At 33.3% G+C, this 17,448-nt stretch overlaps 1 protein-coding gene across 3 annotated transcripts in view; it reads left to right on the top strand.

The window, feature by feature from the left end:
• Positions 1-17,448, top strand: part of LOC143347750 (uncharacterized) — a 161,477-nt gene that overhangs the window by 108,337 nt on the left and 35,692 nt on the right. For all 3 annotated transcript variants that reach the window (XM_076777229.1, XM_076777230.1, XM_076777231.1), the window contains exon 2: positions 4,602-4,662. In XM_076777229.1, the coding sequence (XP_076633344.1) occupies positions 4,602-4,662 (61 nt within the window). The remainder of the gene's footprint in view (positions 1-4,601; positions 4,663-17,448) is intronic.

Genomic DNA, 17,448 nt, shown 5'->3' on the forward strand with positions numbered 1-17,448 from the left:
TCCGAGTGGTTACATGGACAATGTTCGATGAACCGCACGTTCTAGCCTTTAATTTTACAACGAATATAAGAACATCACCTACTTTAAATATTCAATCGTGAACGTCGCTGAAATCACAAATTATTATGCGTCCATCCTCTCAATTTATTCATCAAATTTTCTTAATTTTGACTATTCTGAGAGTTTCTGGGATAACAAACAAATATCTCACATTCCTACCACTTCCTCTACTATCCAATACGTTTCATAGAATACGGTAAGCAATAAAATATTTAATCCGGAGACAGAAATATTTCCTTTTAAGGGAACGAAATATCAACGAAATATTTCACAAAAAAATTTGAAAAATAAATCGTGAATTGTGGATATCGTCGATATTCTGTGTTACGGTTCAACGCTTTGTGAACAAAACAAAATATTGAGAATGGATTCCGTAGTTTCTCTCACTGTCATACTGTGTTTTCCGGTTTCCTGAATTTTCGCTGTTTTTCGAAAGCATTTGGTGCTTGGGGCCATAAAATGCTTCGCGCTTAGCCGTTTACTGAGAATCGCTGTTCATGCATGTTCGCTTTATGCATATCCCTGCGGATGTAGACTCAAAGTTTACAGCTACGCACGTTCCCTTTATGCAATCAGCCGTTGAAAGGATTATATCACTCGCTGAGCATGAAACTTCGATCGTAAAATCATAAAAATCGTTTGAAATTTTTTGGTGAACAATTGTTACGATTACACGTATATCTTAAAATAGTTTTTCCCAAAGTAGGAGACATAACCTTATAATCTAAGACATTTATAATTAATAATCCAAGAGGATGCATGAAAAGAACGTTTAATGTACAAAAATGTAGATCACACATTCTCTTAAACGATATATTGATCATTGGAGTTTCACAACTATTTATGTTGCACTATTTTAAATATTTCACTTATCTTATTTTATAAATGTCTCAATTTCTGAATTTTAATTTTAAAAACTGATACAACTATTGGGTTGACCAAATATTTCGTGCGGATTTTGGCGATACTTATCCTCAGGCGCTGTGAAACGCAACTAACTCCAATTCAAATCTTAGAAGCATAGAATTATTTAATAGATAACATTTAGTTGCATACTGTCACGAAAAAGTTTGAAGAATGAATTTTTTTATAATTTTGGCATAATTTTACAAAAATGCAAACGAAGCACAAATCTGTACAAATTTATGTAAAACGTACGAAGAGAGTATTACCAAAAAATGAATCAAAAGTGATTTTTTAAAGATTTTCATTTTATTTAAAATACGCTCTCTGTAAAATCCCCTCAATGGACAAAATTTCGATTCCTTAGAGGTCATTAAATAGCTTATTAGCTTTTTATGAAAATTATGAAACTATCTGAAAGGTGTGAATAGTTTATAAGTAGACTGCGGATGTTTATGCATTTATTGGAAATTTTAATTTTCAAAAAACTACGTAATGGGAAAAAATTTTAATGAGAGATTCTAGAAATAAAAATAAGACGAAAATCAAGAATACCAATTTGTTGATGGATGCTTCATTAACAAGTTATTAATGTTTAAAGTTCCATCAGTACTGATTTTTTTTCTCGAAAATGCGCAAGATTTCGGGGGTATGTCTATTCACCAAAAATGATTGTATTTAACCCCCGCAACCGAAAATAATTTTTCTAGAACGATTTGAAATTTTTTTTTTCCGTCGGAAAATTTCACACATTCTCGAATTTTTTTCTCGAAAATACGTAGGATTCCGGGGGTATGTCTATTCACCAAAAATGATTGTAATCGACTCTTGCAACCGGAAATATTTTTTTTTTGAACGATTTGGAATTTTTTTTTCGCCGAAAAATGTAGACACCTACCCCCTGTCAATTTTTCTTAAATATTCGTTTTTCATTTTTAATAAATTTTTTTGACGCTGTACAGAAATTTTGTCTAATACTTTTTTGTTGGTATGCATAAACTCTACTTCAGAAAAAAGTTTCATTTAAATATATTCACTATTGTAGGAATTATGGCTGTTTGAAGATTGGATCTTTTTTGTAGGGTTATTCTCACTTTATGGAATGAAGGAGTAAGATTTCGAATATTTTTGGAATTTCTACATATTCTTCACCAAAATACGCATATTTTGCAATCTAAAATATTAAAATCACCCCATCCATTCAAGAGTTATGATATTTTAAATATACGCATGAAATTTCAGGGAAACATATCAATGTATGCTCAGACATTACATTTTCGGTAACGAATTTTTTCTCGAAAGCGGATAGAATTTCGTGAGTATGTGTAATGACCAAAAATAATAGTAATCGACCCCTGCAACCGAAAATAATTTTTCCAGAACGATTTGAAATTTTTCAATTTAATTTTTAATAACTTTTCAACGAAGCCTCAGTCAAGAAATTCATATTCTTGATTTTCATCTCATTTTGGCCTCTAGAATTTCCCATTAAAATTTTTCCTAGGTTTGGCCGATCACCCTGTATATACAGGGTGGGGCAGTAACTATTAGCACCTCAGATATCTTGGAAACTATAAGTTTCACAGAAATGTTTGCTAAAGTAAATTGCACAGTACGAAGGGCGCTATTGGGTGGCGATAATAGTTTTTTTGCAGGTGGAGGTACTTCGGACATTTCAAGGTCACATCCATTTTTTTAAATGGATCGGTATGTTTTTGCTTCCGTATCACGATAGAGGATCTTAAAACGAGTTCAACGACCTATTACACACGGTCATTGAAGGTCATAGAAAGTAGAGAAAGGCGATAATACTTACGGTTTTGGTAGTAAATGAAACATACGTATTGTCAACAGTAGAGGAATGCGTAATGCTTACCGTTTACTTCACTGAGAATACACACTGCTTGAAGGACACTTCAATAGTTTGCAGAGTAAGATAAACATCATAAGATTAGTATCGATAAATCGGTCAATCCGGCACGATATATCCGTTTGAAGAGCAGCTTGATATGCTTCTTATTTATGGCGAATGCCAACAAAATTCTGTAAGGGCTACAAACTTGTATGCTGAACGATATCCACATCGGTCTCAGCCTTCGCGTCAAATATTTAAAAATGTGTATGATAAACTTAGGCAAACTCGCTAGTGTGTCTAGAAATTCTCATATTAGTTCGCGACAAATTGAACGCGAATCTGGCATTAGTAGGAGGAGCGTACTTCGCATTTTGCACCGTCACATCACGTTAGTCTTCACCAAGAATTGCATGGGAACGACTTCATGAATCGCGTTGAGTTTTGTCGATGGGCTATACGTCAGATTCAAAACAATGAGCTTTTTTTTAATACCGTCTTATTTACTGATCAAGCAACATTCACAAATCACGGGAATGTTAATTTGCATAACGTGCATTTATGGGCAGCGGAAAATCCACATTGGCTGCGACAGGTTGAACATCAAAAACAATGGTCTGTGAATGTATGGCGCGGTATCATAGGTGATCAAATTATTGGACCTTATTTTATCAATGGAAATTTAAATGGCAACGTCTATGCTAATTTTATTAAGGATACATTGGGTCTTTTGCTAGAAGAGTTATCTTTATTTACACGACAAACCATGTGGTATCAACATGATGGATGCCCAGCATATTATTCATCGATTGCGCGAAGAGAACTCGATGAAAAATTTCGAATCCAATATCGTGGCCAGCTCGTTCACCAGACATAACACCTTTAGATTTCTTTCTCTGGGGAACACTGAAAGAGAAAGTGTACAAAGAAGTAGCAACTACATCTCACGATATGCAACAGCGAATTATTGCAGCCTGTGCATCAATAAGTTCTGACGCTGTAAGACTTGCAAGTCAATCAATCGTAAAAAGAATCCAACGGTGCATTGACAGTGATGGTCATCATTTCGAACACCTACTATAAACATGTTTCATTTACTACCAAAACCGTAAGTATTATCGCCTTTCTCTACTTCCTATGACCTTCAATGACCTTGTGTAATAGGTCGTTGAACTCGTTTTAAGATTCTCTATCGTGATACGGAAGCAAAAACATACCGATCCATTTAAAAAAATGGATGTGACCTTCAAATGTCCGAAGTACCTCCACCTGCAAAAAAACTATTATCGCCACCCAATAGCGCCCTTCGTACTGTGCAATTTACTTTAGCAAACATTTCTGTGAAACTTATAGTTTCCAAGATATCTGAGGTGCTAATAGTTACTGCCCCACCCTGTATATAAATTATAAAAAATGTTTGGTAGGAAGAATGATGCACTGGACGGGATACGATTAAAAAAGAATTGTCACAAATGTGAATTGTTCCATTAAAAATGACCGATTTGGGAATCAACGTGGTTTCGTAGCTTCGTAATAAATTTCATCCAGAAAATATAAGATAAATCTTTCTTCTGAAACGCGTCTCTCTCTCGTATCGGATTGTTTTATTATCGCGCTGCTTATTCCTGCAGCGTTTGCATTTCCATAAATCGTGTCCCGTTCTTCCTCACCGCCTCCGAAACAAAGGCAAAACGTTTGATAGATGTATCGTGGTGTATTCAATTAAAATAAAATTAATTGCAAAGGGCGTTCATTCAACCCTTTTCCTGGTATTTTTCTGTTTCAGTTGTGTGCGGCGTCGGCGCAGATGTGGCGTACCATCGACACATCATGGGGTTTTATGTTACGTGAGGATAATTCAACATGCGTATACCGTAATTCAACTCAATTATCAGATTCCGGGGACCAACTATTCAGAAAAGAATAGTCTTTCATATTAGTTACATTTTGTTCGTTAAAAAGACGGGAGATTGATATGGAACTGGACTTATTTTCCTGAATATGCACAGTTACAAAATTGAGCGTACACTTAAGTTGGCAATGATGATTGGCGGGAAAATAAACAAAAACAGAGATTTTAAAAAGTAATGAATATTTATTTAGACATTTCAGCAGTTAATTCGTTGACGAAATTTAAAAATGAACTATTTATCTATATTTAACCAGTTAACTGTTTCGTCCTCTTTGGAAAATGCGTATCTAAATTGCGTCGCACAAATTTAGCAATGACTTTTATGAAATTAGGTTCTAATAAAATGACTTATTTTTTTATTTTATTATTTACATTTATTTATTTGCTTAAATTAACATAAATATTTTGCATATGAACGGAAAAAACGTGAAAAATCAATTTCTTACTTTAATTTGCTGTTAGAGAATGGTATTGAGCATGGTACAATTCATAATGGAACTTCCCAAGTTGAATACCAATATATGAATCCATAATTGCTTCTGTGATGACTAACAAAAGACAACGATACATTTACGAAAAATAATTCATACTATAGGCGGTTTTCTTTATGTTAATTATTTATAAACTTTTATTTGTTTCTTTTATTTCGACGGGTTTCGAAATATTTCAAACATCTTGAAGTTTACGTATATATTTTAGTTTTCACTAAAATTGCAATCTAAACTGCAAATTGTCACTACTTATTACTCATGACGAATATACTCGTTATAACACAAATTTCTGCACTTTTTTCATGGCGAGTGTACTTGTCAGAAACAGTTAACTGGTTAACACTAACAAGAGAAGGACTCCGATTGTCCGACTTCGATTTTAACAGTTTGTATAAACAATTAAAGTTATGAAGGATACCTATGTATATGTCATAAGTATTGTAAAGTATATGGTTTTTTTCTTAATGTAAAAGTTCATTGCGTTCACAGTGTATATGATATGTTGGAAGATAATTGCCCATGTATGCAATAAAATGATAACAATAAATACAGAGTGTTCGGCCACCCCTGGGAAAAATTTTAATGGGGGATTCTAGAGACCAAAATAAGACGAAAATCAAGAATACCAATTTGTTGATGGAGGCTTCGTTAAAAAGTTATTAACAATTAAATTCAAAAATTTTAAATTATTCTGAAAAAATTATTTTCGGTTGCGGGGGTCAGTTATAACCACTTTTGGTGAATACACATACCCCCGAATTCCTATCCACTTTCGAGAAAAAAATTCGAGTAGGTACTGAAATTTTTAGACGAAATTAAAAAATTTCAAATCATACTAAAAAAATTATATTTAGTTACAGGGGTCAATTACAATCATTTTTGGTCATTATACATACCCCCGAAATCCCACGCACTTTCGAGAAAAAAATTCCTTTCCGAAAATCTAATTAGGTGCCTAAATTTTTAGAGGAAAGAAACAAAATTTCAAATCGTTCCGGAAAAATTATTTTCGGTCGTGGAGGTCAATTACAATCACTTTTAGTGAATGCATATTCCTTCGAAATCCTTCACACTTTCGAGAAAAAAATTCAGGAAAGTGGACAAATTTTTGGACAAAATTAAAAAATTTCAAATCGTTCTGGAAAAATTATTTTCGGTTGCGTGGGTCAATTACAATCATGTTTGGTCATTACACATACCCCCGAAATCCTGCGCATTTTCGAAAAAAAAATTCAGTACGTGCGGAACTTTAAATGTTAATAACTTTTTAACGAAGCCTCCATCCACAAATTGGTGTTCTTGATTTTCGTCTTATTTTGGCCTCTAGAATCCAGCATTAAAATTTTTTCCAGGGGTAGCCGAACACCCTGTATATCTTATTTAATATTTAAAATAATGATTTCCCAAAAATATAAAATTAAATAGTGCTAAAGTGTATTAAAATTGCCCATGTTGTAAGAAAGTTTTGTCAGTATTATTAATTGCAAATTTGAATAAATCATTACTTTAAATATTAACGAACGAGAATCGATCCCGGGACCTTGGATTTGCCTCTTCTCACCATGCTAATGTCACTTCGATACCTAATGTCAATACTTGGAACATACAGGTATGGTCTATATTGTCTTTAAAATTATTGATTATCTACACCTAATATTTTACTCATATCATTAGGAACATATATCACCTTGCAAACATCCATTAAAATCGAAGTCGGACTATTGTGGTCCTTTCCTTGTTAGATGCAAGAAATGTATTACAAGATCGAATGTTATCACTCCTCTTGCCCAGAAATCATCTGATCTGTGCTTAATACTCATTTTCTCGTTCTTGATTATGACTAGAACCTTTGTACCTTAATATTTCTAACTGACAATGTATTATAAGATCGAATGTTATCACTCCTCTTGCCCAGAAATCATCTGATCTGTGCTTAATACTCATTTTCTCGTTCTTGATTATGACTAGAACCTTTGTACCTTAATATTTCTAACTGACAATGTATTATAAGATCGAATGTTATCACTCCTCTTGCCCAGAAATTATCTGATCTGTGCTTAATATTCATTTTCTCGTTCTTGATTATAACTAGAATTGTACCTTAATATTTCTAACTGACAAATGTACGTTGCAAGATATAATGGTAAGTATTATGCATACATTTTCATCCTAATCTAAATAGTAAACGCTTAAACAGGTGTCCAGAGTCCTAGAGAAGAGGTCGTATAATATTCTAGGCACGATGCCAGGTCACTAAAACGATCTTTCGTTTCATAGAGTATGTTTATATATCTTCCTCTTGTCTCTTAATTTTGTAAACCATTCCTGAATTGTTTACGGGTGAGTTTCACCCGATACAACAACGAAGCTTCAAACCTCCGAGTAAGTTCTAGACAGATCTTCAATCATTCAAGAAATCGATTTTCTGAGTATATTTGGAGCAGTGTTGGTTGTTCCATAGCGAGCTTCTGCAGTTACATCCGTCCGGGAGAATGGGATCTACACAGTATCAGAACATATCCTCTTGCGAGATTCGTGGCTCCCTTGTCTAAGCTGTTTTATCGAGGAAAGTGGATGAAGTTTAACGTGTCGGGCAAGAAATTTCGTCTTCGTCTTCTGCAAATAACGATCCTCTTTTCAAACTGTCGGACGAATTCTTTGTCTTGAATTTCAGGGCCTCCGTTGAGCTTTGGTTCTACTTCTTTATGCAGTACATCAGGTCAATTCCAATTGACTTTCAAATTAATGCATTTTGTAGGAGGGGATTTGGGTAAAACCAGAGATAATTTTTTTCGAGACAAATTACTGAGGACATTTTGGTAAAGTTACAGAGAAAATCGAAATAAAACCCATTATTATAGCGTGAAAATAAATATATTCAGGCGATAAGAGTTTGTTGGTTTATATATTTTAGTTTTAAAAAGTAAAGGGAAAGTGTTGCACCGTTGAAAAGTTATGAAGTTTGTTTCAAATACTTTTTCAAACAAAAGTTAGTCAGCAATCAGTTGACAAGAAATTGCAATAGTAAAAGTTAACAAACAATTTTGTATTGAATAAAAAATCAAGGCTACTTCAATTTTTTTATTTATATTACAGGGTATATTACTAGAGGCCAAAATAAGACGAAAATCAAGAATAATAATTTGTTGATTGAGGCTTCGTTAAAAAATTACTAATGTTTAAAGTTTCATACCGACCGGAAAATTAAAAAATTTCAAATCATTCTGGAAAAATTATTTTTGGTCGCGGAGGTTAATTACAGTCATTTTTGATGAATACACGTATCCCCGAAATCCTACGTGCTTTTGAGAAAAAAATTTATTACCGAAAATGTAATGCTTGATCGTACATTGATGTTTCCCTGAAATTTCATGCATATATTTAAAACATCATAACTTCTGAACGGATTGGACGATTTTAATGTTTAAAAAAGCAAACTACGCGTATTTTGATGGAGAATAAGTAGAAATCGCAAATACATTCGAAAAGATGATCCCCGACCCCACAAAATGAGAAAAACCCCATAAAAACGGTCCAATTTTCAAACAGCCATAACTCCTACAATAGTCAATGGATTTCATCAAAATTTAGTTTGGAAGTAGAGCTCATGGATACCTACAAAAAAGTATTAGACAACATTTCCGTACAGCGTTAAACAAATTTATTAAAAATGAAAAACGAGTTTTTAAGAAAAATCGACAGGGGGTAGGTGTCTAAATTTTTCGGCAAAAAAAAAATTTCAAATCGTTTTGGAAAAAATATTTTTGACTACAGGGGTCAATTACAATCATTTTTGGTCAATACACATACCCCCAAAATTGTACGTACTTTCGAGAAAAAAATTTTTTACCGAATATATACTGTGTGGAAATGTTTCTATAACTTTTTAACGAAGCCTCAGTCAACAAATTAGTATCCTTAATTTTACGTATTAGTACTGAATAGTATCAGGAACCACCATACATAATTTTAAGTAAATGAGATGAAAATTGACAGAGTTATTGAGCCGTCCAGTTTGAAAAATGTAGTTTTGAGAAAAACGTATTTAAAGTTTTACACCAAATTATCCATGAAATAACGTTGGAGTTTTTAAACTTTCTAAAGGCCATCCACTTCAGGACCCTAAAACGTATCCTCTGTGAAGAGATCATCGCCATCTCCTTCATTTATATCTCTTTTTTCCTTTAATCGAACGTCATGCGTCGCTGTTTTGTATTTTCGCTCAGCAGCGGAAAGGCGAAGCGTGTCCTGTTTGTGTCGACGTGCGTCTGTCTGTGGTTCAATTTTAATATCGAGGACCTTCATTATTTGTAATAATCCTGAATAGCCATCGTTAAATTGGATTACGGCTGAATAAATTGCCAGTTGGAGCACTTTAGTCGTGTATCGGTACATTTCACTCACACCACTTATCGCCCTAGACTAAATACTCTTTATTCACATAGCTATCTCGATCAAAACACTTCCCATTCATATGAAACCTTCACCACAGCAGAAATAATGAAAGAGTTTCAAACGAATGCCCCGAAATAAAGAGCAGTTAGTTTCAAGCGTTACGCATATTACATTTTCTATATTTACTAAATCTTCTGTAAATTTGTCATTTTTACGAATTTTACTTTAATATTTTAGGGGGTTCTTAATTTTTAATTTTCATTCGTTTACACATTCTTAAACCCCCAGGCATTGGAAAGAGATAACAAAAAATTTCGATTTTTTCAATCCGTCACAGTGGTTTTCCCCCTTAATGGAGCCCATACATACTGTTTGCAACATTACAATTCATGCTACTTGTTTGCGATCCCAACGTGAGCCCTTGACTCTTTATCTAAAAGGGTCTGAAGTGGAACCGATAGTACCTGAAATCTGTTCCCCGTTGCGGTGAGCTTTCACGGCAGCTTCCTTGGAAGATCCAACGGCCATTTCGATGGCTTCCTTTTCCTGCATCCTGGTCCACTCCGCATCCATCCTACACTCGAACTGTCGCCACTGCTCTTGTAACTGACCCCCAATATTCCTTTGAACATTTTCAATTATATCCTACTGGGATCACGAGTGTTATCTCGTACCACATTTCGTTCGTGTCCTATTTCTGACACACACTACCTATCTGCTCATCAAATTAGATTTTTCGTGGTTGTGGTACAAATAAAAGGCCTGTTATAATTTTGAGAACATAATTTATTAACTAATAAGTGCTTCCACACATGTATATTAATATTCAGTTACTAGATTCAAGTTAGTTATTAATTTGAATATAATAGTTGCAATAGGCATGTAGTACAATAGTTATGATTGAATTAGTCGTAATTTTGAATATGTTTTTTATTTTCATTTTACATTTAGTTTTATTGTTCATATTCATTTTTTCTTTCGTTTGTTTTACACTTATTCTATTATATTACTTTCAATCCATAAATTTAGTAATTTGTATTCATATAATATACATATAAATTAAGTAAACATGTATTATATAATTTATCATGAAAATGAAAACTTTCTTCGCTTCAATGTGACTGCAAGTTTTTCTTTCGAAGGAATACATGACCGGAAATTCGATTGTCTTAAAATCTCTTACTTAATTCCATTCAATAAATAATAATATGTCTGGGTAAACATTCTGAAGTACTCGTGAGACTTATCTAGTTGCTTTTTAAGTTCTTCGAATGATATATAAAATTCCCCGTATATTGGCCGTAATAGAAATAGTTTATTCCCGTGCTCGATTGTATCATTTAATAAATTTCTTAAAAATAAAATTTTCAAAGCCGGATTCTCTAAACAATAAAACTCGTCGTTCATGTTGAATGCTACAGAAGACATTCGATGGTCGAGTACTTGTGAGAGAGGTACAGGTCGAGCGTATCCCTCTGTTGGCGAGTGCGGGAAGTTAAAAATGTTTGTATCAACGGCTTTGTACAAAAATCTGTGGATGAAACATCCAGAAACAATCCTTATCGCTTCAATATCGCTGAAAAAGACCGACAAGCTTCCTTTTGTCGTTGGAACTTACGAGGCGCTGCTAGCGATGGTATTTTGAATCGCTTTGAATCTTTAAAATGGCGGGAAATTCAAATCGCTTCGAACAAAATTTAAAGCTCGATGATTTCGGAAATGTTGAAAGCATGCATTATATTATCTATATTAACTGTAAATACGATTTCAAGAATAAATAAGTAATATGTAGAAACAATTGTTAAATAATTTACGTGTTTTCGTAGAAATGTTCCAGATATTTGTCAAACTCGTTGACGGTCTCCTCGTGACAAAATATGACGCTTGCAAACGAGTGTCGAGTAAACAAATATTTTGAACTGACCTAGAAAGTAAGAGTGCAGCGAATTTAAACGTGAAGGCGGTGTAGATCAAACAGTAGGCCCTGCACGACTAGGAAATCCATCCGTTAGAAAAATCGTTAGTTCAAGAAGTGTCTGCCGGTGCATCGTCATGCATAAACCACATGCGACGTAAGAGACAGTGTAGCGAAATGGGGATGCTAACTGCTTTTGCTTGAATACACTGAAAGTTCCAAGGGCGTATTTTAGTAAACTAAACGGAAAAATAAGCATTCTTTATCAATTTTTTACAAAAAAACCATGAAACTTTTCAATACGAGAGTTTCGCTCACTTTGTTATTCATCTTTTGGAGATATGCACAAATTTTTTTAGTATAAAATATTAAAAAATGTGAGAGTCTGATAATGATACATACAGGCTGTTTCGAAAAACAGATTCCGTTGGCTGACATCATAGCAACTGTTCTGCTTATCCGGAACGAAGAAATCAAAATTTATTCTATTTAACAAGGATACAGTTATAGCCCGAACTAACAAAAATTTAATATCTCCATTTTTTTAACATTGGTAACACTTTAAAGTTGAAGTAGCAATTTTTCCTTGGTTCTTGTTCGTCTGAGATTAAAACAAAATAGAATAACACATCAGATCGTGATATCCTTAGTTTGGACTATGAAGGCATGTCTCTTAAAGATTTATTATAAATTTCAAGTCAGTTTCGAGAATATAGTTCGAAGAAGAACGCTTTCAGAGTTTTTGGTGCCATTATTAGACACTGGGTACTGTTCTCCCTAAATGGCTGTAACTTCGTTCTCTTTCAGAATTTCATTAAATGGTTTTATAGATATAGTTTCAGTTTCAATAAAAAATCGATTTTTATTCTGTGGATTACTTGAAAACCCTCTTAAGTCTTAATAGTAGACCTTCGTTGTCAAAATACAATATAGGGTGTTCGGCCACCCCTGGGAAAAATTTTAATGGAGGATTCTAAAGACCAAAATAAGACGAAAATCAAGAATACCAATTTGTCGATGGAGGCTTCGTTAAAAAGTTATTAACAATTAAATTCAACAATTTCAAATCGTTCTAAAAAAAATATTTTCGATTGCAGGGGTCGATTACAATCATTTTTGGTCATTACACATACCCTCGAAATCCTACGCACTTTCGAGAAAAAAATTCCTTACCAAAAATCTAATGAGGTGCCTAAATTTTTCGACGAAAAAAAAAAATTTCAAATCGTTCTGAAAAAAATATTGTTAGCTGTGGGGGTCAATTCCAATCATTTTTGGTCAATAGACATACCCTCGAAATCCTAACCATTTTCGAGAAAAAAATTCCTTACCGAAAATCTAATTTCTGGCCAGGAATGTCTGCCCGAATTTTCATACGAATCTTTAAAACGTCATAACTTCTGAGCGGATTGGACGATTTTAATGTTTAAAAAAGCAAACTACGCGTATTTTGATAGAGAATATGTACAAATCGCAAAAGTATTCGAAAAGTTGGTCCCTGACCCCGCAAAATGAGAAAACCCCATAAAAATGGTCCAATTTTCAAACAGCTATAACTCCTACAATAGTGAATATATTTCAATGAAACTTTTTTCTGAAGTAGAGCTCATGTGTACCTACAAAAAAGTATTAGACAACTTTTCTGTAGGACGTCAAGTGAAATTATTAAAAATCAAAAACGAATTTTTAAGGAAAATCAACAGGGGATAGGTGCCTAAATTTTTCGGCGAAAAAAAAAAATTTCAAATCGTTCTGGAAAAATTATTTTCGGTTGCGGGGGTCTATTAGAATCATTGTTCGTCATTAAACATACCGTCGAAATCCTACCTACTTTCGAGAAAAAAATTCGAGGTGTGAAATTTTTCGACAGAGAAAAGAAATGTCAAATCGTTTTGGAAAAATTATTTCCAGTTGCGGGGGTCAATTACAATTATTTTTGGTGAATAGACGTACCCCCGAAATCTTGCGCATTTTCGAGAAAAAAATTCAGTACGGACGGAACTTTAAACGTTAATAACTTTTTAACGAAGCTTCCATCAACAAATTGGTATTCTTGATTTTCGTCTTATTTTGGTCTCTAGAATCCCTTATTAAAATTTTTCCCTGGAGTGGTCGAACACCCTGTATAATTCGTCCCTTTAAAATATTATTAGAAACACGATTTATTTTCATTGCATTAGGCCAATTGTGTCAAACTCAAATATGTTACACGTGTTTTCTTTTTTCTTTTTTCGCGTAGAATTGCTTGAAATCCATTTCGAGAAACGACCAGTTCACTGATGAAAACCGCATAAAAATCGATTTTCTAGTTCTTGATTTTTCAGTGTTCAAACCGATGCACCCGACTTTGCTTTTCATACATATGGAGAAGAGAAGGTAAACAACCATGTTCGATTCCGTACAACGTTGCCAGAATGATCGAGCATGTAAACATGCACGGAGTTACTGTATCACAATCATACGAATAAAAAAAACACTGTAATTTTAAGACAACAATGGAGCTCCCCATTCTACCAATATTACGAGCATAAACAATAGGTATTTGGAATCTAATTACTACACTAACCAATTGGTTCATGTTTATGAACCCTGATATTAATATGTCGTTTATTATTATGAATTGTAAAATGAGTGTCAATATGAAGTTAACACCCACAATATTCGACCGTTTCATATTTAAATTTCTCGTATAATAAATTGAAAAATTTAATTTTTCAACAAAATGGAGCATCACCACATTTTGAGAAAAATTTCAGGATTTCTTTGTATAACAAATATGGTTGCTGCAAAATCTTATTACATGCTCTACGTTTCCCTATATACGATCCAGTCGTTTAATAAATTTATTCAACTGTTGTTTATTATTATTGAAATATAGCAAAAATCTTAAAATGGCACTTCAAAAAAAATTAGCACAAAGTATGTTAGTTTTTCATATATATCAAAGAAATATTTCATATCTTTAAAATTATTAAAAATTTTACGATTAAACTTCAAAGTGTTATCATTCTTTTAATTATCGACATTTTCTTTTCAATTTAGAACTTGCTGTAATTAAACTCAGCCCAATTAAGAATCTCTTTTCATTTTTCATTTCAAACGTGTGGAAAGTTTTTTTCACTGCGTTTTAGAACACGCAGAATCACGAATTACGATTATTTTATTCTGAAAATATTTCTACATATTTCATAAATAACAGTATGTGTGAAGAATTCCAACACAAAGAAATTTTATAGTTATTAAAAATACCCCCTTGAGGACATTCTAGTAGATTGTAAACTAGAGTGGAGACGCGAATACTCGTTAGACTTCTTCTCACGGGCAAAGAGCAAAGCTCAGTGTGCGTTTGAGAATTGTAACAGAGTATAAAAACGACTATAACGCGGGAATGAAATGAAATAAGTGAGATATTTACGTAATTGAATTTTTTCTATTGTTTTTGTGTCCTTGATCAACCGTTGAAGTTGTTATTACATTTTAAGATACATCTTATACAGGGTGTTCTGCATTTTTCCGCAAAAATAAAACTACAATGTTATATAACAAAATAATTCATAAATTCTTTGTTAAGAAGTTGTGACAAAAATATGAAATGTGATGTGTTTTTATTTAAATTTTGTTTAAAGAGAGCAACTGCCAGTCGAGGCACGAAAAAATATTTTTAACGTAGAATTATGTAGATAACATTTCTTTATCAGAGTATAGTTTCTATCATTTATATTAGGTGCTGAAGTATTCTTATTTCGATGATAACTTTATGTTGTCATAAAATTTTAAACTATCGTTCAAGTTTATGTTGAGTAAATTACAAAGAAACTCAAGATATCGTATGTTTGCAAAAGATAAATTTCATTTTAATGCAAATTTTTTTTCTTATTTTAATGTCCTAAATCTCAACCGAGTTTCACATTTCATATTTTTGTTATAATTTCTTAACAAAGCATTTATAGATTTCTTATTGTATAACATTTTAGTCATAGTTTTACTTGCACAACACCCTGTATATTATATCGTTAATATACAGATAATCTACAAACATTTTGTCCGAATTTCAATATATTACAACATCGAAGGTCGCGATTCAGTAAAAATAAGAAGTTGTTCGAGATAGCGATAAATGCAGAGGACTCGTAATTCATTTTGCTCGTTCACGATGCAATTGAATATCCGTACCAGGAGAAGTCAGAACCAGGAAAGACGTCGACGAAGGCTGCAGGGCGTTTCTTAGTTTTCTGAAATTGTCGACAATTCAATGTGCCGGCGAAAAGATCTAATTTAGAGTCGAATTCGATTATGACCAACTTGAACCTTCAGCAAACGGTAGTTGCCGCAATGAGATTACATAGCCAGCAGCCTTTACTCGATGATTACCGAAATTTTTCGATTTCCTATCTCCCCTGACCTTTTCCTCGACGCGTTTTAACGGCGTTCACCGAAGAACTTCGCTGAGAGCTTCCGATTGCATGCTCGTATCAGAAATGGACAAGAATTTAGAATGGCTATGAAAAGATAAACAAGCGTTTAGCCGTTACTCGTTAAATAAAGCTAAAAGTTACGATCAAACAATCTTTTTCACGATGAACAAATAAAAATTCACAAGTGTTACGAATACATAGTTATATTATTAATAAAATTTTCCTCGTCTCTGAGTTGCACGTGGCGAGCCCTGTATTAGGTTGACCAATAAATAATGTCGCATTTTTAAAGTACGATACATAATAGTTTTTTAGAGGCCAAAATAAGACGAAAATCAAGAATACCAATTTGTTGATGGAGGCTTCGTTAAAAAGTTATTAACGTTTAAAGTTCCGTCCGTACTGAATTTTTTTCTCGAAAATGCGCAAAATATCGGGGGTATGTCTATTCACCAAAAATGATTGTAGTTGACCCCCGCAACCGAAAACAATTTTTTCAGAATTAATTAAAAATTTTTTTTTTTCGTCGAAAAATTTAGACACCTACCTCCTGTCGATTTTTCTTAAAAATTCCTTTTTCATTTTTAGTAATTTTGTTTGACGCCCTACAGAAAAGTTGTCTAATACTTTTTTGTAGGTACCCATGAGCTCTACTTCAGAAAAAAGTTTCATTGAAATATATTCACAATTGTAGGAGTTATGGCTGTTTGAATATTGGGCTATTTTTATGGGATTTTTTTCATTTTGCGGGGTCCAAGACCAACTTTTCGAATATTGTTAGAATTTGTACATATTCTCCACCAAAATACGCGTAGTTTGCTTTTTTAAACATTAAAATCGTCCAATCCGTTCAGAAGTTATGACGCTTTAAAAATTCGCATGAAATTTCAGGGAAGCATATCAATGTATGGTCAATCATTACATTTTCGGTAAGGAATTTTTTTCTCGAAACTGAGTAGGATTTCGGCGGTGTATCTGTTGACCAAAAATGCTTGCAATTGACCCCTGCAACCAAAAATAATTTTTCCAAGACGATTCGAAAGTCTTTTTTTTCACCCAAAACTTTCAGCACTTAGTCGAATTTTTTTCTCGAAAGTGGGTAGGATTTCGGGGGTATATCTAATGACCAAAAATGAATGCAATTGACCCCCGCAACCGAAAATAATTTTTCCAGAATGATTTGAAATTTTTGTTTTTCGCCGAAAAATTTAGGCACATACCCCTGGGGCGATTTTTCATAAAAATTCGTTCTTTATTTTTCATAAATTTGTTTGACGTCCTACATCAATTTTGTCTAATACTTTTTTATAGGTACCTATGAGCTCTACTTCAAGAAAAAGTTTCATTGAAATATATTCACTATTGTAGGAGTTATGGCTGTTTGAAAATTGGACCATTTTTATGGGGTTTTTCGTATTTTACGGGTTCAAGGAGCAACTTTTCCAATATTTTTGGAATTTCGACATATTCTCCATCAAAATACGCGTAGTTTGCTTTTTTAAACA

The sequence above is a fragment of the Colletes latitarsis genome, chromosome 11 (assembly GCF_051014445.1).
Source record: "Colletes latitarsis isolate SP2378_abdomen chromosome 11, iyColLati1, whole genome shotgun sequence".
Lineage (NCBI taxonomy): Eukaryota > Metazoa > Arthropoda > Insecta > Hymenoptera > Colletidae > Colletes > Colletes latitarsis.